At 32.0% G+C, this 24,911-nt stretch overlaps 1 protein-coding gene across 1 annotated transcript; it reads right to left on the bottom strand.

Moving 5' to 3' along the window:
- Nucleotides 1-13,038: 13,038 nt before the first annotated feature.
- LOC129233702 (regulator of G-protein signaling 18-like) lies at nucleotides 13,039-24,399 on the bottom strand. The gene is made up of 4 exons (XM_054867677.1): nucleotides 24,318-24,399; nucleotides 20,742-20,888; nucleotides 15,434-15,719; nucleotides 13,039-13,603 (listed from the first exon to the last, which is right to left on the bottom strand). The coding sequence occupies exons 1-4, from the start codon at nucleotides 24,366-24,368 to the stop codon at nucleotides 13,485-13,487; spliced, it is 603 nt and encodes a 200-aa protein (XP_054723652.1). The 5' UTR covers nucleotides 24,369-24,399; the 3' UTR covers nucleotides 13,039-13,484.
- Nucleotides 24,400-24,911: the final 512 nt, after the last annotated feature.

Here is a 24,911-nt window from a genome sequence, read left to right on the forward strand (position 1 = left end):
TTTGAAAACGAAAAATAGCACTTTTTTTATTGGTTTGCTTATTTTCTAAATTAATGGATTTTTCACCAAAACAACAAATTATGAATTGAAAGTAGTATATGAAATACGTGTGTGGATATCCGTGCTTTGCAGTAATTTGTTAGCTGACAAAATTTTTGCAATTAATTTATGCAAGACTTATAATGAGCTAAGACCGCGCGCATCATGCGCAAGTCGCTGTGGCAAATTAGGGATATCAGCGATTTGACGTCGAGTACAGTTGTATAGATCTTCTGACACATTCAAATTTAAAATATTTAATGGCTTAGTTTTTTTTCTTGGTGATAACATGCGTTATTTCGTCTTTTTTAATGAACTTTTAAGCAAAATTAGGTATTAAACAAGACAAAGACTTACATCAAAAGGAAGATAAATTACTAAACAATTAAAATTATCCCATAAAACGTAAAATAATCCACAATTTAAGAAAAAAAGTCATTGAATAAAAAGTGAAAAACTAGATTAAAATAGCCCGCAAGCTGTAAAATAGTTTAAAAAGACCTTCATGAAAATGTTGAATAATCTGTCAAATAAAGAAACTGTATTAGAATTTATTGCAAAGTTGTAAAATACTCGAAAACAATATAATTTGAAATATAGTATTTAAGCACTTTTATTACACTTAGCCTGATTGTCACGGAGTAATCTGAGGCTTGCTTTTGCTTATATTTCAGCAACTGGATCACTTAGAGACTTCTGGATTTCACTAAATCATTTGCTTAATCTTAAGGTACAACTTAACGCTGAAAAATCAAAATTCTGAAATAAAATTATTATATCGGCTAGGGTAGAAAATAGCAAATTTCATGTATTTTCCCCATTAAATGTTAAATATAAACGCCATTGTTAAAAATTTTGTTGCCTTGCAAATGTAATGCTAATAGTAATCATATTGAAAATTTTGAATCAAGGCTTCTCTGGAGCAAGAATGAAATTTATTCACTGACGGTGCTTTCTCAGGGTTTTTATCCTCATATATGCCAATAATCGAAAACGGGGCTAAGTAAAGAGATGATACTAGAATCTTCATCACAAGTAACTTATACGCTGTGAATCATTCTTTTGCTCATATTTCAGCAACTAAACCACTTAAAGACTTCGGAATTTCACTAAATGATTTGTTTAATCTTAATGTACAACTTAACGCAAAAAAAACTTGAAAATATAAGATAAAATTTTGCTTAGAAACGAAAAACTTTAAAATAACAGAAATTTTTTAAAAAATACTAAGCACTTTTCATAATGCACTCAAAAGGATAAAATAACTTTTCTGGGTCAGAAAGGACAATTTAAGTATTCCTGTTGTTTTCAATTATTCCAAGGAAAAAACTTCACAAACGATGAAAAGTGTGCTCAAGCCATTTCAAGCCGAACTTTCCCATTAAGAAAAATATGCATGCTTCAACACTCAAATTTATGATTGAAAGCTAGCTAATGATAAAACATTCTCTACATGACTTGAGTCGCACTTTTCTTCGTTTGTGAAGTCTTTTTCTTGGAATAATTGAAAACTACAGGAATACTTAAATCGTCCTTTCTGACCCAGAAAAGTTATTTTATCCTTTTGAGTGCATTATGATAAGTGCGTAGTATTTAATAAAAATTCCGTTATTTATTATCCAGAAGTTTTCTTTGCAACAGAGAGGATACAAGGAATGCAATAAAATTTAAACGGTCCAATTCTCGCAAAACGAACATAGAATCTTAATGGTCAGAAAATAACTTGACGTAAAATTAGGCTTGCCATTATTGTTCCTTAAAAACACAAAACAGCGTTGTTTCAATTGAAAATTTTCTGACTTGAAGTTCTCAATCCTAAAAATACATACAAAGCAATAATATCAATGCAAAAAGATGTGATATCTCATCAAAAGCAACCCTGTTGTAAAAATTTCCCCGCCAAGAAAACCTTTAACTTTTCCACACAAAAAAGAAGGCCCTCACACACACCCTAAAACCAAAAACCCTCAGCCTTAAAAAGTTATGATACCTAGTTTGCCTGCCAAGTATCTCTGCCAAGCTATCATCCTCCCTCTTCTCCTCTTTCATCACACCTACTTCCATTACAACCTCCTTCCACCTTCAACTCCCCAGAAATATTTTTTGCTCACCAAGCAACCACTTCAGTTTGAAAAGCCTCCCGCCAAACAAGATAAACAATTTAAAGGATCTATCCATATTTCTTACTGTGATTACTTAGAAAATGTTAGGCAACAAAACTGTTTGCTGACAGTTGCTATCAGTAAAATAAAGTTAAAAAACACGCAAACTAGGTGACGGCGTAGGTAGCTGTTACAGAAAAATTTGATAAACAAACAAGCCAGCTGGTTGCTACAATGACAGTTATTTTCTTATTAGTAGGCATTGTACATGTAATCAAACTAATTTGTCAACAGTTTTTTTTAATGACTGAAAAAAAAGCCCAGAGTCGGAATGTTTTCCAACGACTCCGACTCCTTTACCCCAAAATCAGTCCGACTCCGACTCTTCGACTCTACAAGCCTTATTTTTACGAACAAAATATTCCGATTTAGCCATTAGTTTATCATACTTATATTTTCAACACCAGACTAGAAAGAGAAATTTATAGAATTTGACTACTTTCTCACTCTTTATCACGGAATGTATGAAAAACATTTTGCACGTTTAATAATATCCAGCAGGAATAAATTTCATTCTTGATGTATGTAAGAATATCGATTTCTATGCAGCTGTGCGAAAATGCTCGCTCAATTGTTACTGCTTGCGGCTAAGAAAATTATTTTAAAGACATAATTTCTTTCGCTTGCATATTGAAATTTAGAGCCTAGCGCGCCGTTCACTTTTTGAATGAATTTCTTCATTTCGTCACCTATATTTTATAAGAATATTTTGATTTTCCCCATTTTAAGGCGAATTCTACTCCAAATAAAACTTTTGCATAGAAAGTATAAAATGCACTGCTGTTATGAATTTCTTTTGTTTTTTCACTTATTGATGTACTAGCAGTACCCACATGACAATGCCCGCGCTAAAAATTTAACTTGAATAATTAAAATCCCTACTTCCCGCATGTACCATGAAAAGAAGTAATTTCCTTAGCAATTTAAAATATTTCTCCGAAAAATCCAACGAATGTGAAAATTCACGAGTCGCGATTTCCAAGTTTGATGGTTCGGCATACTAGTACTTAACGAGCTGATGTGTGCCTCACATGACTTCCTTTTACTCCAATTTAATGTCATTTTCAAATTATTGGTAATTTTAATGTGATACAATAGTTCACTCTCTAAATATCACCAGCAGTGGCCAAATTAAAACCAGATTTAAAAAAAATATCGCCAAATTTGTCACCAAGTTTGCGACAAAACTTGGCGACCAAAAGACTGGCGATATATCGCCAAGTGTCCACTAAATTATAACACCACTTGAGTTTGCATCGAAAGTAACAATGAGTTCCCCCCAAAAAGGTGTAAAAGATCCCTTTAGAAACACCCGAATACAACCAAAGGGGAGGTGCAAAACTAGACCCCACTAAGAGTCTACGTACCAAATTTCAAATTTCTAGGACATACCGTTCTTGAGTTATGCGACATTCATACGCACATACTTACATACGCACATACAGACGTCACGAGAAAATTCGTTGTAATTAACTCGTGAATCGTCAAAATGGATATTTCGGGCGTCTATACATTCTTAGGTATATATGCACATGTGTTCGGGTCGAAAAAAAAAAAAAACTCAACATTCATTCGGGGGTGAGCAAAATGGAAATTAAGGTCGAATTTTGAGTGAAAATTTTTTCGTGAATACAATACTTCCTTTTTTGTAAAAGGAAGTAAAAAGGGCTACCTACTGGTAAAAACTACTTCAAATGGTTGTTTTACACTTAAAGTTATCTATAAAAATTAAAACATTGAAAATAACTAAACGCGTCGGGTGGAGAAAAAAAATATTGTTTCGGCTCTCCTGAAAAGGACTAATTTTCACGTTTAGCATGATGCCGACGATATATTTGCACAGACTTGCTGGATGCTAAAATTAAGTTTTCGGGTGTTACTTTGTTACTGTAACCCCTATAAGTTTTAATAAAAATCAAACTGTCATAAAGCCAATACAACTTGCAGGATGACCTTGTGATAATCATTATTACTTAAACCTGGATCGTACATTTATTTTAATTTCTGCTTACCTTTTAATGCATACCCAAAGAATTGCTACACATAATATTAAATAGGTATACCTGAGATAAAATCCTTTTCATGCGGTTTAAACAAATTATTATGTACTTAATTACTTACTTGAGTGAGTTTCTTCATGTCGTCATATATTTGTAAAATGTGTCATACATTTGCACAGACCTGATGCTAAAACTAAGTTTTCAGGGGAGTTACATTGTTACTGTGTTCTTTTCCTATAAGTTTTAATAAAAACCAAACTGTCATTAAGTCAGTACAACTTGCGGGATGACCTTCTAGCAATCATTATCACTTAAAACTGGATCGTACATTAATATTTAATTTCTGCTTACATTTTATTACATAACCGAGGAGTGTTGCTACACATAGAGGTATATGTGAGATTGAATCCTTTTTATATGGTTTAAATTGAAAAAAAACTCAAAAAAGTATGAACCCCTCGAATGTTATATAAGAATTTTCCTGAAATCCTGTAATCATTTCTTCATGATTTTCTTAACTGCATGGCCCGTGAAATTTAATAATTTCAACTTAATTTACAAGTTAAGGAAAGTTAATCCCTCTTTGTTTCTTACCCTGTACAGGAGACAAGTAGGGGTGTCCCAATGGGAGGTCACGGTGACCTTCCAAAAATTTCCATATTCGGCAAATTGTGTCTGACGATTCGGTAAAATCATCATCATTCGGAAAAATTTGGAGTTCTAATCAGCAAAATTTCCATCATTCGGTGAAGTTTGGAGTTCTATTCGGCAAAATTTGGAGTTTCATTCGAAGGAATTGAAATTCAGTGTCCGAAATTGCGATTTCTGTTGTTATTATAAGCAAATACACAAGTAATGTAGTTGTTTTAAGCAAATCCGTTAATAGCATAAATTACAATTCATGGTCATATCTCGTTTCGTCAGATATGAACTTAGCATTTCAGGCATTGCCAAAACAAGCAAAAAGTAATAAAGCAGTTGAAAATAATATTATCAGTTTTTTTTTTTTTTTACTAAGAAACTAAAAATCGGTGCCAAAACTAAATTTTTAGCTGAAAATAAACAACTTGCTTAAGAAAAAATCCTGAAAATAATATTAATTATTTGTATTACTACGTTTTTTTTTATTCTCTTAATGAAAATGTTCGTAAAATGTTTTGCATTTACAAGAAGTTCATATTTTCCTGATATATAAAAGTATTCGCTATCTAGAACATTTAATTTATTATTAACACTGAATTTAAACTTGGCTAACTCCTCTGTTCTGCTCTAGTACTCGGTATGTTACTAAAATGAATTTCTATGTGATTTATTAAATTTAATTTAAATTTAATTTAAAAACAAAGTATGTAGAAAACAAAAAATACTGGAACGGGATTTGTGCTTTAAAATCAACAACTTATTCGACACAGTGTTGGCGTGCGTTTATTTCGACATATTGTCGGTAATATTAAGTAAAAAAAAATATTTGTAAAATTTTTTCAACCTGAAGTTAAATGTATATGTTTATTAAAAATGACAATAATAAGTACCCTATTTGCGTTTGAACACTAGGCATTAAATTAGAATTATTCATAACATGTTTCTAACTAGTTTACAAAATTAAATTATTGATACGAGTCAAATACAAAACGTTTAATTTTAATAAAATAATTAATAGAGGCAGCTATGACAACAGTATTTTTTTAAAAATTCATTTTATTTTATCTATAGTGAAAACAAATATGATGAAACTCGTATGATCACATATTTTAAAACCATCTCTGTCAAACATTTTTCTTGGAAGAAATGTATAATGCTATGAATTATATGCACGAATTATTCGTGATATACTCAACAAAACGCTCCATTGCTCATTGATGTATTCTTAGGGGCACATTGAAGTCTAACAGAGTAGGGGAAACCGGGGATAATTGGGGAACTTTTTAAACTTTATTTTTTTAAAGGTTGTAAATAAAGTAGAAACTTTTTCTATTATTGCTTGGATAACCTATATGGTATCAGCAATAAATTCGTATTTTTGTTTTGACACTACTACGCTTTATCTATTATTTATTTATTTATTTATTTTTTTTTTTTTTGTGAACCTTCGCAGAGTTCGCACATTTGCCCCGTCATGGGGTAAATTGGCAAGCCGTATGGGGGTAAGTTTGCGAATTGAGAAAAACTCATAATTGACACAGAAAATTTCACATAAAGCCTCAAGGATGCTTTAAATAAGCAAGTAAAACTTACCAATGAATGAAAAAAAAGAGAAATTAGTATTATAAGTCAGTGCTTTAAAATTAGGTACGTTACACCATATAAAAGGTTTAACTGATTTTAGAAGTAAATGTTGAAAAATGCAAACATTATTTGAAATTATTTTATTTGCATCCGTTTTTCTTTTTTATGTTTCTTTTAGGTTTAAATTCCATTTTTCTTGGATTCAAAGATTTGTTGTGTGTTTTGAGGACTTTTTGTGATAATTTACGTTTTTCTGCTAAGATTCTTTCTTCCTGAAGAGCCTTTTTGACTGGAGTATTAAAGAGTATTGCTGTAGACCTCTTCCGTTTCCATTCTTTTTTGATCCGACCCTCTCCAGCTTTAGGATAAGGTCAATTATGATCTGGAGTAATGCTCAGAGGCGTTTGTGGGTTTGGCTGAGACATAGAACTATCTTCAGTAACAACCTCTAAATCTGAATCATTCAATGAAGTAGCAACTGAATCTGCTCTAGGATAGGTACATCCAGTTTTATTTCTTTCCAGATCCAGGAGATTGGGAGCCTGACCGATCAGTGATATAACTTGGCATGATGTCAGTCCTGAAAAATGTTTAAATTGCAGGGAAGCACACCAGTTCTTTTGAAACCATTCCTAATATTTATGGGGCTTGCTTCTTGTGGAAAAGCAGCTGTTACCACCACCACCGTTGGTACGTCGTAAATCGTCATTGGCTTCCCTGGATTATTCATCATCCAAGAATCACAGGTGGAATTAACACATTTTTTTTTTAATGAGTCATGTAGATTCTTATCAAAAGGCAGTAACTTGGAATGCGGCGGGAAAGAGATTAGTGTTATTATTATTTTTAGTAATGTAGTAGTTTCCTTACAAAAATCAAGCCCTTCTATTGACGTGGGAGTCGTAAATGTCTAGTAAGAGAATCAGAGGTTTTTCTTTGAACATCTAGTGTTTTTAGCAAAATACTTTAAGGAATCTGGAAACATTTCAGCTGTCATCTACCCACTAGAGAATGCACCATACATGCAGAATTACATCTGTTGGGGTTTTCCCGTTGTTGGTTTTCTATTGTAATTTCGCACTTCCTGAAAAAAGAGCACGTACGTTGGCTATTGTATAGGCATGTATATAAGAAATGATAAGCTCAAGAATAGTGTAACCTATGCAATCATTTCATTGAAACTGAGAATTTACAGAATTTAAATTTCAATTAATGCTTTGACTCTAAAAACTTTTCTTGGGGCAAGTATGCGAATTCGCACACTTGCCCCAAGTCGCCGTATTGATATCAAGTCATACTAATCCGAATAAGACGTCATTTGTTGCGTAGAAACATGGGCTATTCAATATGAATAAGTTTTGGTAAATTACTCTGCTATTATATGTTTTATAAGAAAATAACTATGGATAAAAAAAATACTTAACACTGCGAAAAAACGACTTTCTCTTGTGCAACACGTTTTGGTTTGGCAGATTTCACTGAAAATAGGACTGAAAGTAGCGAGGCATCTAACGTGGTTACGTGACAGCTCACTCAGAGCTGTCAAACCAAAAACAAGAAAATTATTTAACATTCGCACACTTACCCCTTCGCATACTAGCCCCGGTCTCCCCTACTATTGAACCGAATACGATCATTTATATCCATCAACAGTGCAGCCCGAAATTTCCTTTGCCCTCCCGGAAGGAAATTTCTTGCTACGCTATTGACAGGTATAATTCGATCGAATCGAACACAATCGAGTTGAATCTGCCCCCTAAGGTTAAAACTTGACTATTAATTGTTTGAATCAGAACATTCAAGACGGGTTTTTGGCTGTTGTAAAAAGAGATACTCTTCTATATTTAAAATCAGAAACCATACAGAAGGTGGCAGAACAGTAATCAGAAATTGAATGTCAAATATGGTAATGAATTTTCACACGACTTAAACAGAATTCAGAAACAAGCTGTATTAATTCATTAAAAATTACAGAACTGATTTGCCTTGAAATTAAAAGGAAATGTGTATTTAATGTAATTGAATTCGAGTTTTTGACTCCACAATTCGAATCTTCTTTACCAAGTTGTTTGTTGAGATGTTATTTGTGTTGTTAATGTTACGTGAGTTAGAATTTACAATAGTCACCTAGTTGTTGAAAATGCCTTCTTGCGTTTCGTGAACCTGATATTATGCAGCACAATTATTCTCACACTCCAATTATGTTACAACATTTAAAAATCCTTTTCGTCACTATTGTCGAAGAAATTTACTCAAACACTAATAAATATGGAATCAATTAACTACTTAAAACTGCTCGAACTGGTTAGAAGAAAAATTTGATTCGATTGATATATCCGTACATGATCGACATTAAGACATTGGAATAGTTTCTGCAAATTTACTATTATTTACAGCATACTTATAGCATTTCATAAATTCACACTATTCTCTTTGATTTTAAATTGAGGGTTTCATAAATTCACACTATTCTCTTTGATTTTAACTTGAGGGATATTATATACCTTAGAGCAGGAATTAGTAAACGGAGGGAGCAAGTCCAATTATTGGCTTAGGATAAGTTCAGGCTAAAGACCCCAAGTCACGTGACTCAACAACGACGAATGATTGACAGGTTCTGCGTGAGACCAGCGAAAGAAACCTGATTTCTTCCAATGCTACGCATTAAAATCTATCACGTGATCTGGGGGTCTTTCCTTCACGAATGAAAGTCTTCACTCCCTCCATTTTATCTTTTCTCAATCTTTATTAATAATAAAGCTCAAAGAGTCTCTGTCTGGATGTCTGGATCTCTGTGACCCACATAGCGCCTAGATCGTTCGGCCGATTTTTATGAAATTTGGCACAACGTTAGTTTGTAGCATGGGGGTGTGCACTTCGAAGCGATTTTTCGAAAATTCGATGTGGGTCTTCTTCTATTTTAATTTTAAGAACATTTTCCGGAGCAAAATTTTCATAAGATGGACGAATAAATTACGAAATTATCATGACGTGGAATGGGAGAGCGAATGACCATTACCAATTGGCGAGAAATTCAATATACAGGCGAACCGAATGACCTTTTAATTTTCAACTACGGGCAAAGCCGTGCGGGTACCACTAGTGTTATATAAGACAGAAGTGGATACAACTCTGTATACAAGTTAGAGTTAACTGAGTGACTGATACTCATGGCGCTTCAGTATGGCACTTAACGTCAAGCACTTTGAAAAGCAATAGATAATTAAGCAGTAAGTTATCGCCATTAAATCAGGGCTAAGGGAGAATTACATGCAATGTACCTACAGTAGGGTCATTACATCTAGAGACTGCAGTTTCATCCAAACTGTAACCTGGCTGTCGGTATATTGCGTGTAGTTTTGCCTTAGCCCTGGTTTAAGGGCGGTAACCATTGTGCTGAATACCCAAGCTTTCCCTTCAATTTACGAGTTGAACTGCATCAAGACTGTGGACTCTCGCTGGTGTGGCTAAAATAACTTTAGCTATCAGCTTGTTGGCACTCTTGGCGACAATGAGATGACATCTGCCTACAGTTCGGTTATTCTCTATTCCAGATTGATCAGTCCATAACAAGGACGAAACTGCAGTCGCTAGATGTGATGAGAGAGCTGTCGGTATTTTGCATGCTATAACTTGTGTTCAGAAGTATTGAATCAGATGTCACTTTAACAATTATTATATGAGGATTAGAAGAGTCGTTTCAAAATATTCAGTTAACATAGAAGGCAAGGAAATGTACTGAAAAAACATTCATAAAAGTTCTTTCCGATATACAGGGTCTGTATAATAAGTAATGAGACTCATTTTTTTCTGTTGCGACTATACCTCTCAAGGTCTCACAAACTGGTTAGGCCGGTAGTGGGGGTTACTGGTGGGACTCACTCCGGTTCGCAGTCGCCTTGGAGTCTTTGTTTGGGCAGCATCGTAGTTATATTGCACCTCTGTTGCAAACGTTGGTTCCAGCTCCAAAATGCAGAGAACATTTGAGCAGCGTTACGAGTTTAAGCTTTGTGTGGAACTTGGTAAATCGGCCTCAGATACTTCAGAGATGTGTAAGCAAGAGTTCGAAGATAATCGTCTGTCAAAGGCGCATGCGTTTCGTTGGCACAAGTGTTTCAAAGATGGCTGGAAAAGCGTCGAGGATGAACCTCAAACAGGTTGTCCGTCAAACAGCAGAACGGACGCAAATGTGGAACGAGTACGTGTTGTGCTAAATTCGGACTGCCGCCGGTTGAGTGTGAGAATGATTGTAGATGAAGTTGGACTTGATAAAATGACAGTTCATAGCATCATCGCTGAAAACTTGAGAAATGCTCCTCCAAGACCTCCTAGTCAATAATGGTATCTCTACGCCTGCAGCCACTATTTTGCTCCAGCAGACTTCTTTCCATTCCCGAAGATGAAAATATCACTAAAAGGGCATCACCGTGGAACTCAGGATGCCGTGAAAACGCTAGTACAAGACTTTTAAAGAACATTTTGGAAGCAGCCTACAAAGCAACCTTCGAAGCTTAGAAGACTCGCTGGGATAAGTGTGCGCTAGGCCAAAGGTCTTATTTTGAAGAATTTAAGGTGTGAGTATCAATTTCTGCAATAAATTCTTAGAACACAGCTCAGTCTCATTACTTTTTATACAGACCCTGTAAATTATTGTTAGAAAATAAAGAAACTGCACTTGATTCAACGAGATGCAGAAAATATAGTATAGAACTTCGAAAAAAAAAAGACCAGATCCATATAATTAATGAGTTATATATTTAGTTCCTTACAGCATCGAACATGGATGCTTGGAGTAAAGGTTGCCGAGTAATGTATTTTTTAAAAGTATTTATCAAGGAGCGAAAAAAATTGCGAATGATTCTTTTGCTGAATGAATGTTTCCATTCACTTTCCAAGCTCTGAAGAATAATAACTCTAAATAATATTTTATTTGCATTAAAATAATAATCATAATGCAAATAATTCAAATTCGATTCAACGTACTTTATATACTCATTAGTTAGTAAAAAAAGTTTTTCAGTGTATTTTTTTCAAATAGGGAGAAAAAAGGAAATTTAAATAGTCAATTTATTTCTCCAATACTTTTGGTATTTCTTGTGACTACTCATTAAGGACCCTGAGCGTAGTTAAAAAAAAAAAGTTTTTATGAAAGTAAACATTTTTGTTATCATTTGATTGTTGCTACTGGTACGTTTATGGATAGTGCGATCTCATAGGGATTAAATAACGTGAAAAGTGTTGAGAAAACTCTTAATTAAATTTACTGTTTTCACCGACTATTCAGGAGGATAAAGGTCGGTTTTCTGAAGAAAGTGTCTGAATGTATGACATTTGAAACTGTGGTTAATTCAGTGTTTAATGCCTTCTCGTTGAATGCGAGAATTGTACTTTCTATGGTCATGAAGTAAAAGGAGCCATTATTGCACAGAAAAAATACAGCTTGACGTTCCATGATGGAAGCAGTATAATTCAAGGTTTGCATGAAATGGTGAGACTGGTGCGATTACATGCAGGGACACCCCAATTGGAGTCATGGTAGGTCACAGTGACCTCCCTAAAATTTTCTTATTCGACTAATTTTGGCTCACGATTCGGGCGATTTGGAGACAGCATTTTAAAATCGCCATTTTTAAAACTCCAAAAAAGTACTTTCGGAGCGTCTCTGACCACATCAACAAGTTCAGTTATTGATCACCATGAATACGGCTAGATGACTGCAGGTTATTCTTTTACGTTTAACACATTGACTGCTAGGGACGGGATAACTCGTCCTCCAGAATTATGCTGTATGCGCTAGGGACGAGATAACTCGTCCTCCAGAATTATGCTGTATGCGCTAGGGACGAGATAACTCGTCCTCCAGCCAACACGTTGCTATATTTTTTCAACGGATTCCATTGGCTTTCCTGGCTGTTCTGCCGCGCATAGACGAACATTTAGATAAGGTTCAAAAAGAGAACACAAGATGTTGTCACTACTGCCTTTGCTGTGAAAACATTTTCTGATGCAAGCAGGCGTGCGCGCGATCAAATGAGATAGCGCGCGAGTGTTTTGTGCTGTAGTCTGAAAGTAAATAAAAACTTAAAATGAGCAAACGTAAGAATATGTCTTACATATATAAGTATATGTAAGAAAATGCGTCGTCTGCCATTCTCTGAACATTCGAAAAGAATCGCGTTATCAATGCAAAACATGTGCGCCCAAACCTACCTTATGTGTTGTCCCTTGCTTTGAAAAATATCACAGCGTGGAAAATTTCTTTAAAAAATAATATAGAATTTGTTTTCCATGCTGTATTATTCATGAAAAGGTCCAATAAAACTGTTTTCCTAGAAATTGGTTCAAATAATTAGCTTAGCGCAGGGAGTCCATATATAGGCTGTCGACGACGCAGTCAATGTGTTAAATAGATCAATGAGACCCACACCTAATTTTTTAAATTACAGAGAAATTCATTTTTAGTATCTATTGTTGACTTTTACATTTAAACAAATGTATCAATTCGCAAAGACTATTGAATGTTTTTTGTTTGAAAAGTGAAATAATGCCTTTACACGTATGCAGAGAAAAAAAAAGTGAAATAAAATTGCACTAAAAATACTGAACGCTTATTTTAAGCAAAGTTATACATGAAATTATATGCGTTTGAAATAAAGTAGTTGAACGTTTCAGAAAGTAAAATATGAGGAGTTCATTTCACAGATACATCAGTAGTCCAAATAAAATTTAAACAACACAAGAAATCCTGTAAATGCCGTTGTAGCACAACTTTTATAATGCCCTGGTAAAATTTTTTAAAAAATTACTACTTAAATGGGACATTTTATGGTACTCATTTCCAGTATTATGCTATGTCATTTCTCTCTTTTCTTCTTCTGTCACATGTTGGCAGGAAATGATACATAAAGAGTTTCATAAAACTTTTTCTAAAGTGTTCAACACGAAGATTAACACTGATAAATTATGACAAATGTTTTGTAACGTCACTTCTTAGTGGTATTTTAAACGTGTATAGTTTCATTTCATGTGATAATTTTTTTTCGTGATAGTGAGCTTTTCAAATGACTGAACTTGATTCTTGGGGACACCGTAAAAATTCGGGAATATCACATTGCAACTCAGTGCCTCTTTGATCATCCATTCTTTGCTGTAATCTATTCCAAACTGTATTGATATCTGAAATTTAAAATACAACATGAAATGAGGGTAATATAGTATGTTGGTAAATAAATATGGCACGATACTAAAATTTATTTTTCTTTTTTTGCAAATCCGTCATTTTAATTTACTTACAGTCGTTACTGTATTGATTACTCATAGCAAAGACAGTGCTGGAGTTTTTCTCAAAGCGTAAAAACCCTCCTTGACATATTTTTAGAGGATTGAACGCATGAAAACAGTTAAAGACCACAATAATGACCAATTCCATAAAATACTAACTTTCTAAGGAAAAGATGGAAGATGGCAGGTAAAGTGCTAGTCCACGGAAATGCCACCAATTTGTCCCTCACGTAACAGCTAATATATTTCAATAAAAAATTATAATTTTAAAAGATAATGAACAACTTCTTTGCTTGGCGATAAGGGGCTTTTCAGATGACTAAAAATTGGTCAAACAAACGGTTTCTCATTCATTATATTTCTAAAAACTAGACCTTTAGCTGAACCGTTTAAACAAAAAAAGAATTGAATCGGTGGAAAACTGGCGAAGTTATGACACTTTTTGTGGGAGCCACGCCTCTTTTTTTTACTAAAAAATGCATATAAAATTGCATATAATATTTTAATTTTTAATACTAATAGCATTTCAAGTGAAGCATAAGACCTTATTTGTTTTGAATTTGTATTAAAAATAAAATTGTTTATTCAATATTGAAATTTGCAATAGTAAAACAGAAAATGTTGAGTTTCTCAAAACCTAGTTTTGGACATAATTAAAAATTTAAACTGTTCCTTGAAAACGAATTATTTAAATTTGCTGAAAATTTTATGGCAAGTATTTAAGTGGATTGTTAACATTTTGTTGTGAAAGATTGTTCTGTATAGGTAGTTTTGTGGAGTATATTTGCTATATTTTATTGAAATCTGAACATATTTTACCGAAAATGTCTAGTTTTTGGCTTTTTTTTCCCATTATTTATCTTTACCATAAAATTTTCAAAAAGTAATTCCAACATTCTATTTTCGGTTGTTTTACGTATCATATTTAGCTAGTAGCATTTTATAATTTTGATGAAATTTCATTCGCAAGGAGACAAAATAATGACAAAATAATATGACAAAAACATTACAAAATCAAAATTGAAATTAAAAAAGATTAAATTTTAAAATAATTCTATCAAATTTTATATTTGAGTTGGTATTAGCATCATGTAACTATACTGAAAATTTTAAAGAAATTCATTGAAAATTACTTTAAAAAAATTGAAACCCCCGTATCATCTTAAGAAATCACTCATGCTTCTGTGATTTCGTAAGCAATAAAAAGTTCTGAAGTTCCGTTTCAAATTATTAATTTTAATGAAATATATTTGATGTCACGTACTGGCCAAAAAGTACGCTTTTCCGTGGAATGGCCCCAAAAGCAAAGATTTTAAGATTTTTACTGTTTTGATTTTTCAACATTAGAATTTTGAATTTAGAAAAATAAAAAATGTTCAAATTCAATATAATAAAAATTCAATTGCTTATATATATATATATATATATATATATATATATATATATATATATATATATATATATATATATATATATATATATATATATATATATATATATATATATATATATATATATATATTTCCCCTATTTTCTACAATGCTAAATCCATTTTATCCTGAATTTATTTTCACATTTTTTTCAATCATGTTTTTCGGGGCAACAACCGTACTCTTATGAGCTCTAGATATAAAAAACTTTTGACATTGTAAGAATTAAAAAAAAAAAAAAAAAAACAATTCTGTACGTAACACTGAGTGGTTAATAATACTCAAAATAGTATACCTTTTTTACAAGATAAGAAAGATCTTCTTGTAGTTGAATTACCATCATCACTAATTGCGTTCAATTTGTTATTACTACTGCCGTAATTTGTAGAATTGGCTTTCTTTGGATGTATTCGATGCCTGTCTCGACTTTTACTTCGAAAGCGAGTTCCGGATGGACTTTTGGAACCTTCTACATTATTGCACGGAAGAGGCTTTCCCAATTTTTCTGCAGTCAAACACTCCACGAATAAATCAGATTTTAAGAATCTCTGATAACAATCAAATTTCATGAGTGTGAAAACCTGAAACGAAAAAATAAACCTTAGGTTGAAAAAATGTATGAATTAAAGAGGAAAAAAGAGAATAGATTCAAGATTCTCCGTTCATAATCGCAAAACATTGTAGATCGTGTTGTAACTTGAAAATAATATTTTGCGAATTAGTGTGTTAGAAAATTATTCTTCTGTTTTTCAGACAATAATTCACACTGTTAAAAAAAAAAAAAAAAAAAAAAAAAAAAAAAAAAAAAAAAAAACCGAAACGTTCCTGTAAAATGATGGGCAGTTGATAAGCCTAGTTTTTGCCAATAACACATCTGGCAGAAACCAGGAAGTTTTTCCGCTGAAAGATTCCTTCTTGTAACCATCTTGAAATTAACCTGGAATCTTTCTGAAAAATCCAGAACTTATCCCAATCAAAACCAATCATGTTTCTGGAATAATCCAGGAACTTTCAGTGAAAACTTGAAGATGTATATAGTAATAGCTAGGAACTTCCTGATTTATAAAGATAGCTCCTAAAGCAAACATGACGGAAGTTAAGACGGAGGCAATTCCTTTGAAGCTAGAATATCCAACGACCGCATTTCGCCCTTGATTGGGGTTCAGTCAATCCGGAGAGGCCATGACTAAGCTGAAGGAGAAAACCTAATAAAGAAGCCTAGCATAGTTTTACACTGTAGGATAAAAATGTTTTTTACTACAGCGTAAAATCGGCATTCATGGAGTTTGTAGCGATCCAGGAAACGTTTTTGCCAAAAAAAAAACTTGTTTTTTACAGAAAACTGGTGTAAACCCTTGAAATCCCGGCTTTAAAGTTTATAAAAATTTAATATTTTTAAAAATTGAATGCAGTCATATCATCTTTATGTCATAACGCACTAATTTTAATAACTAAAACCTGATAAGAAAAAAAACTACAAAAATAAAAAGCAAAAAAAAAAAAAAAATAAATAAATAAATAAATAAAAAACAAAACAAATGTCATTACTTTTAGGAATCTCGAAGGCTTAATAAAGCACGCATATATTATATTTATTTCTTTTCTTTGCCTTGTTAAAACGTAAATGAGCTGCTAACATATGAAATTATTATCATCTGCGATACATTATTTATAATACAAAACTACATTCCAAACTTTAAAAACTGCAATTTTATGCACATCAATTCCTCTTTTTAAAAATCCCGTTATTTTGAATATACTTAAGAATAGTTTTTATCGTGGTAAGAAGATTCCTTTGAGAAAAGAAATAAATTTTATTCTAGGAATAAGAATTTATTTTTGAGGAGAATGTTTCTCAGATCTTTTCTTTGATTAAAGTGACTTCAAAGACTTTCCATTCTATACTGCTAAAGATTTTTAAATCTCTTATTTACTCTTTTTTTTTCTTTTAATAAACCTCAAAACAAGACGAATAGGAGGAAAAAATAAAGATGAAGAGTCGAGATTCAGAAAGTATGCGACGTTTCAGTTTTAGCATTTTCTTTCAAAATCTGCGATCAACCGATAGGTTATCAGATTTGAACAAACAAACTTACTGAAGTTATTGAAAGTTAGAAATCAAAATGATTACTTTTTTTTCACGTTACATAACGGAATTTTTCCTAAGCGGGGTATTTGTTCGGAAACTATAGAACAGTGTTTCAGTGTACTGTAAATAAATTATATATTTAGTACGTTATACTAAACCCCAGTTATACTAAAAAAGTGAAAGTATTAAATTATATTTTTCAGTGCAAATAAATTATAAAGAGCTTAATAATAAAAAAAGAATGTTTTAAAGTTATAATTAGTACAGAGTTTAAATGCGCAAAATTCATATGGATAGTGAAAATTCGTTGTATTAGGAATTTTAACTTTCAAACCCATATTTTTACATAATAGTTGTTAAAAGAGAGAGAGAAAGAGAAAAAAAAAAACAGAAAAAGAGAGAGAGTTTCGAGAATATCAATTCAAAAGAAAAGCGAATGCTAATCAGATTATTACATTCGAAAGTTTCTACAGACTATACTGATTCTCACATTAGAGTAGTAGTTCTCAGATTTTAAGCAAAAAAGTGTAAATTAAGTAAATATTACCTAATTCTACCAAAACACCTTTAAAAAAACGCCAAATTAACTATTCATTTTTGATAAACCGAATTCAAACACAGGAACTTAAAAAATCACATTTTGTAAAATATTGAATCATAGACGCTTTGTAAGAAAGTGGCACCTGTTTTCCTCCATTACCCAACAATATTTTTACTCTCTTTTTCAATAAGATTGGCTGCTCCATGTAAGGCTTGCCCCCTTCGTTTTCTATGTAGTATAGCAGACGATTTAGCATTTGCTAAATCGTGATTTCACATCAGAGAACTTAACTGATGATAGAGCATTATTAAAAAGTTTATCGACATGCAAAAGTGAAGAAACAGTTATTACAAAGCAGTTGTCAGAATTTCCCGATCTTATTTCATAGTAAATTAGTAAATTTTGTTTTTTCGTAGTTCACTGAAGTTTACTTGTCTAAAAAAGTTGCTAATTGTTTTATAAATTTTGATTTATGTAGTTGACCAATTGTTGTTGTTGTCGTGTCTAATGACGTGCAGAGTGCGAAAGGTTTAGATGCCTCCAAAAGTCTTGATAACAAGAGTTGACCAATTAAAAAGAAAATAAAGAAAAATGTCGCTGTGTACCGTCATTATTTCCTGTAATTTGGTAACCATAGAAAAGTAGACTGTTGCTTAATAAGACAATGATAAGTTTGATTAGGACTCCGGTGTCCCTATTAAGACAATGAAGGATCGGATGGAAGATGTGATTCTATGTTGCAACATATGTGCATGAACTGTTTGCAGGAGTGACTAAAAACAGAATAATGAATTATAAATGCCTCAAAAATGACGAAGATCTTTCTCCTTTCCATTCAATTCAAAATGTAATTTTTGATTATGTTTTAGAGTTTACCTAATATTCAGTTAAACTTAAATTTTCAGATCGAATGATTTTTTTTCTGAATTTAAATGAGTTATTGATGAATGTACAAAACATGAAGTCAATTGAATTATAAATGAGCGAGATATTAGGCCATAACTCTTGGATTGGCTTTATTTGGTGCTTCTTTATTTTTACCTTAGTATATTTATTATTGTGTTGAAAATATTGTATATAAAAATACTTGTTAAATGTTTACAGAGACGTAAACATTTTATACATTTATTTGCATTAAACGCTGAAATACTTACGAAGAAATACGTATCAGGGGGTCTCAATAAAATTATGAATTATCGTTGAAAATATGTAACTTTCATTTGATCAACAGAAGTTTTCATTATCGGTATATGAAAATTGTAAAAAGAGCAAGGACTTCCAGAAAAATTGTTCGTCTTTGTGAGGTTAATGAAATGCGTGTGAAATTTTTCTAAAATAAAAAATATATACAAATTAATAAGCAAATGCTTTTTGTGTAGTAAGAAAATATAAATGTGTGTGCAAATGAAGTGAAATAACTACCAATGTAGTTATGTTGTGTTGAACATATCATAAATACATTTGATAAAGTTATTTTTGATTACTTTAGATTAGAAGATACAACAATCTTCTGTAACTCTTGAAAAACGCGTAAATACTCACACTTCTTTTTCAACATTTCTCATGAACGATGATCACTTCATCTGTTTGTTTAATGATGTTCCTGTGTAAGACCGTGTGATCATTTTTTGTAAAGGCATGCACTGATACTTAAAATCTACTTTGAGGTAAAACGTAACCAAGACCGACGAAACCCTTTTCTTTCGTTTCTAGATGCCAATGAAATTTCGTTTAATTTTTATAAAAGTATTGCATTTGCTTCAGTTTTAATTTGAGGTTTTATTTAGTGAAGTTTCGAAACTCGGAAAAGTTTGAATTTTAGGCAAATCATCCGCAATAAGGAAATAACTTTATATACAAGGTCTGATGTCAAGAAAGTTGATAAGGATCTCAATGCATTTCAATAAATAGTTGTTTTCAACACATTTATTCATAATACGCGACCAACTGTATGCATTTAAATAAGATCGTAAAACAGGTTTCTCACGCGACCATATTTGACCAGAAAAACCGTATGAAACATTATGTGTCCAACAACGCCTCTCTGTTAACAACACCCTCGAATTTAAAATTTTTATTTTATTGCTTAGAAATATTTTAGTATGTAATATAGTACGTTTTATTTTGAATTTTAGTGTACGCTACTTTACTTTGTGATTCAGTGCAGTTTAACGATTGATCATTGTGCACTTTTGGTAGTTGTTATATTTACTAGGGATGCAGAAAAGGGGGTGGAGCCATGGCACGAATTGAGCCACTGAAATTTTTAGACGGCAATTTTAGTGGATTTTAAATAGCATTTTGGGGGTCTTGATCTTGGGTAACAGGATGTGTCATTGCTCTTGGGGGGAATTGGGCAACCCTCTATTTACATTTTTATTTTCTTATTACTTTATTTTCCTGTGCAAATTGTTAATTTTCTGCGCATATTTTGCTTTTGCATAAAAAGTATTTTTTTAAATTTTTCTTAGTTTTTTGATCGATAATGTTCTTGAAATTGAATGAATTCCAGACAAATATATTTGAGCGTAAATTCATTCATGGCACTATTAAAATTTTCAAGTTGGAAATAAGTAATTTTGAACCCGATTCTGAAATTTTAAAGAGTTGTTTCCCCAGGATTTCAAGAAATTAAAACGGTCCATATTATTAAGTAGAATATGTACATAAAATGATGCATACTTTTAAAAAATACTGATGATATATGAGCATTTTATGAGAAATTACCTTTAAAATGATTAATAACTTTTGACAGTTAGAGAGAAAATTTAAATTGGAATTTTCTTGGTGCCTTTTGAGAACAAGATTTAGTTCCAGAATTTTGAGTTATTTAAAAACTGAATAGCGTACTTGCTAATCGGCCGTCTACTATTATGCGGCCGTCTACAATGTTACAAAAAAGGGAATAACGTTATGAATGAGTTATATAAATATTTATGAATTCATGTATCTTGTATAATTTAATTATTTTACTTCTCTTTCTGCTTGATGGAAAAGATCACTTGGTGGATTGGACAAGTTGCTAAGTACATACTGCCGAGTCTTGCTGTTGATATTAACTGCTTCGGGAGCACCTGGACGTAGGTGAAGGTCGTAAATATCTTTGGCTAATCTGATCATCTGTGGGAGAAAAATATTTCTATGAAAAAAATTAGAATTCGTAAAAAAATATCTGAGAACCAAAACTTAATGAGAAAATGTTTTTTTTTAATCTTCCTTAATTTTCATCAGAAAAAGCCTTACTTCTTTTTTTTTACTAGAAATTCAACATTTTGGTTGAACAGATTTTTTTTGCGTGTATTATCATGTTTAAATTTATTTTAAGAAACTCCCCTAAACAATAATCAGGAAAAAAAAAAGGAAGAAAAGAAAAGAAAAAAACACATTTCATAGGAGTTGCTCCTACGATGTTTGATTATCTGAAATAATTCAACATGTCTCTTTTGCACGCAGGGCGCATGCATAAAACCTGAACAAGGGAGTTTTTGTTGCTGGTTATTATGTGAACGCCTAGGAAATAAAATGTTAGCTGCATAATTCGTATTTACTTTTCCTTGTTTTTAAAATAAATAAACAAGGAGATTTGGGTCAAAATGTTTTGTTCATTACAGGTGCTGATTAATTTCTTAATGTGTTCCGTAAACTCGAAAATTCATAACATTTCAAACCTGAACTGAATCTTATGGAGAGCAAACCTTCTAATTAAAATCTCAAAGTATTATTAAAAAAATTCGATTGGTTAAAACTTTGATGAATTAATTAGGAATATTGCTCGTTAGCCTCTCTATATCAATAGCATAGTTTTTCCTTTTACGAGCTAGAATCTTTAAAAAAAATTAAAAAAAAAAGAAAGCTGAACAAAAGAGTTAATTCTATTTGACGACCTGAATTATATTCTTAGTTGTTAATAAATCTCCAAAAAGGCTTGCAAAAGATGTGTTTGTTTCTTTCATGTATTAAAAGATACCGAGTTTCTGAAAAACTTAAGCATCTTTAATTTCGGCGATAGAAATTTAACACCCATCTAAATTTTGTCTTCACAACATCTTGAAATGATGAGTTGATAGAGATAATATAGCTAAAATAACGAATTTGAAATCAAAATTAACTCTTATACGCAAATATCCATAAATTTTATCTCTCACAGACAAACCAGAGGCACAAAAAGTAGGGTAATATTCTCTTCTAAGAGACCTTACGAAGAATTAACATGCTTGGGTATTTTTCCAGTTCACAGGCAAGTCAATAGTGATATCTTTTGCATAAATAATAGTTTAATAAGAGTTTTTTTATTTGCAAAAATACCTTTTAATTTACTTATCAAAGTTTACTTTTGTTCTAAATTTTGAAGCTCTGATGAAGATGACAAATTTGTCGTTTAACAGAAAACTGGTGATGTCATTAACTGTCAACAAGCTTAAAACTAAGTGACACTTGAATTAAGAGCTACGCGTTCGTAAACAATGACATAATAAATTTTAATTCAGAGGCTGTAGGATACCTATTTCGTTAACTAATGTTTGAAGCAGCTGCATTAAGTATCAAAGGAAGCAATTATTGTTGCGAGAATAAAGCTATTTAAACTGAGTCATCTTCAACCGTTGGGAAAAACATTCTCTCTATGCAGCAATTATGCTTAACAAATGTAGCACAGACAAGGATAAATAGCCTTTATTAATAAGTTTGAAAAGTCTCACATTTTGCTGTGAAAATTTAACGCTGTCTCAGCTAAATGCACTCAAAGGGGAATGTGCAGTTTAGAATCATGATTTTTATGGTTTAACCATGGCATTTATTAGTATTTATTGTTTAATTACTATGTGCAATTTTAAATTATTTTGATGGTCAAGCAAATTCAAAAATCTTTTTGTATTCATCTAGACAAAAAAAAAATTAAAATTATATGTTTGGCATTTTTGAACATTAATATACTTTTTTGTATCAGTTTATGTATCAGCGAATTTTGCACTCTCAGTGCTTACTGACTTTGTGGATTCGAAACCTTTTTTCTCAACCCAAGTTTTAAATAACTCGAGATCACCTAATTGAAGATTTGTAGCATACTCAAAACAGAAATAAATTAAATTTAAGAAAATAATTTATGATATATTTATTCATTTTAAGATCTGTCAGAAAAGAAAAAAAATGTTTGCGTGCGGAGTAGAAGCTATGGTCTGCAAAGAAAAAAACATTGCTGAAAATAATTAGCAACAAAATAAATTTGCGCATAGTTGGGTGCATCGTTTGCACTGACGCAATTAACTTTCCTACTTCTTCACGCACTGCCAAATGATGATTATCATGCATGAGTTGATAGAGGCTTGAAATTTTAAACAATGTCATTCTTTTCAGAATTTCAAATTACTATCTGCTTATTTATGAGTAATAATACCTATAGTTAGATCTTTGCTCTCTTTTCTTTTCGGCACAGGAGTTTTTTCTCACTCATGTCTATTTTGCCGTGCTAAGTACAGAATCGTATCTCACTTTTTATGAAAATTCAGTTCTTGTCCCTAGATGGTTCTTTATGGCATAATTTACCTACTATATGCAATGTTTTATATTCATTTGAGAATGGGATTTTTTTAATTCTAAAAAAGCGGAATCAGAATCAAACAATGGAGGCGTAAAATTTTAAAAGAGAGCTTCTTTTTTTCTTCATGAAACATTATGACTCTTAAAATACCTTATTTCAGTATTTTTGGATTTTTTTGTTAACCTAAATTGCTTATTCAAATGAAAAGTTAAACATGGTACTTAGATAAACCCAAATTTGTTAAGGCAAAAAAATGTACAACTTTTCATGTAATGACATCGAGGCTATACGAAAAAGAGAGTGGACCAGTCTTTCACATATTGTGCTCTTTAGTTTATATTTGCGAAAGTCGTTTCGTTCTTTGCATGTATAGTATTACACTTTCAGTTACATTTTTCACAATGATTCAGCAATGATAAATTAATAAAACCTCTTCAGATTATACAAGCTGTTCCATCAAGATGACATACACAAGGCAACCATAAAAAGACATCAAAAGAGCAAAGAAGTTATTCCCAGGTTGTATATTTTTTCTCATAACAACGAATGGAACTTCTGACATTACACCCGTTTCACCAAAAATAAGCTTTCTTTGAAACAGAAACAACATTATAGTAAAATGTCATTACGGCGAATACCAGTACAACGAAGTAGTCGTTTCAGAGAAATAAATGTTCCCTATTAATTGCTGTTACATCTTTGAATTTCATTGCAGAGAAATTTCCGTTGCAACGAAAAAAATTTGAGGGTCCTTTATAGTCGTTGTAACGGACTTCAACTATACTTGAATAACTATTCCACTGCGAGCTTTATGTAACCGCACATCAAGTAATAATACACATTAAAATAGCTCATTTTCCTGAACAATGAATTGAAAATAAATAAGTTACATCATATACAAGTTTGTTCTTTCTTATGTATGATGTAAAATAAGAAGGGGGAAATAGTTTTACTATGTACATGAATACAAATTTGTTATTTGTTACGGTATATCCATATTTAAAGTGTCTTACCTGATACCTGTCTGTCAATTTACTGTACTGCTTGCACGCAATCCAAAACATAATGTTTTCGCCACTAAATTCTCGTTTTAGAAATTCCTAATAAGACAAAGCACAGTATTATTTGCATCAAGTTGCATATTTCAATTTCTATTGTAGCACTAAAATATGTTTTCCACATTTTCAGCTAAATTAACTCAACTAATGATGGGGAAAAAAAGAAAGACCAACATCTGCCCCCCCCCCTAGAATTTTGGTAGGATGGAAACAAACTATCCCCCTTTGGTAATTTTTGATATTAGACTGCTATTACGCTTAGATTAGGCAACATAACTAAGAGTTCCTCGTGTTTCCAAATAACTGCAAAGGTGATATTATTGCATGAAAATGAAATAAAAATTTTTTTTTTTAAAGTTTTGTGATCTTACCTTTTCCCCAACAGCAGGTGTACAGTTGCGAAGTGAAAGGTTTCAACTAGTTTTTTTGTCATGTGGAAGGCTTTTAAAAGCATTTTTTATGAGTTTCACCTTCCAACTAGTTTTGCTTGTCATGTGGAAGGCGCATTTTTTTATGAGTTTCACCTTCCCAGCTATTTTTGTATGCATT

Source organism: Uloborus diversus, unplaced genomic scaffold (genome assembly GCF_026930045.1).
Source record: "Uloborus diversus isolate 005 unplaced genomic scaffold, Udiv.v.3.1 scaffold_636, whole genome shotgun sequence".
Taxonomy (NCBI): Eukaryota; Metazoa; Arthropoda; class Arachnida; order Araneae; family Uloboridae; genus Uloborus; species Uloborus diversus.

Bases quoted from the DNA above. Each gene is read 5' to 3' on its own strand.
- LOC129233702 (XM_054867677.1), bottom strand. From the start codon at position 24,368: ATGTTTTGGATTGCGTGCAAGCAGTACAGTAAATTGACAGACAGGTAT. The intron at 15,720-20,741 runs GTAAAATAATTA...TTTTCGTTTCAG, and splicing joins TCCATCAAGCAGAAAGAGAA to GTTTTCACACTCATGAAATT. The intron at 13,604-15,433 runs GTATACTATTTT...TTTAAATTTCAG, and splicing joins TTTCTTATCTTGTAAAAAAG to ATATCAATACAGTTTGGAAT.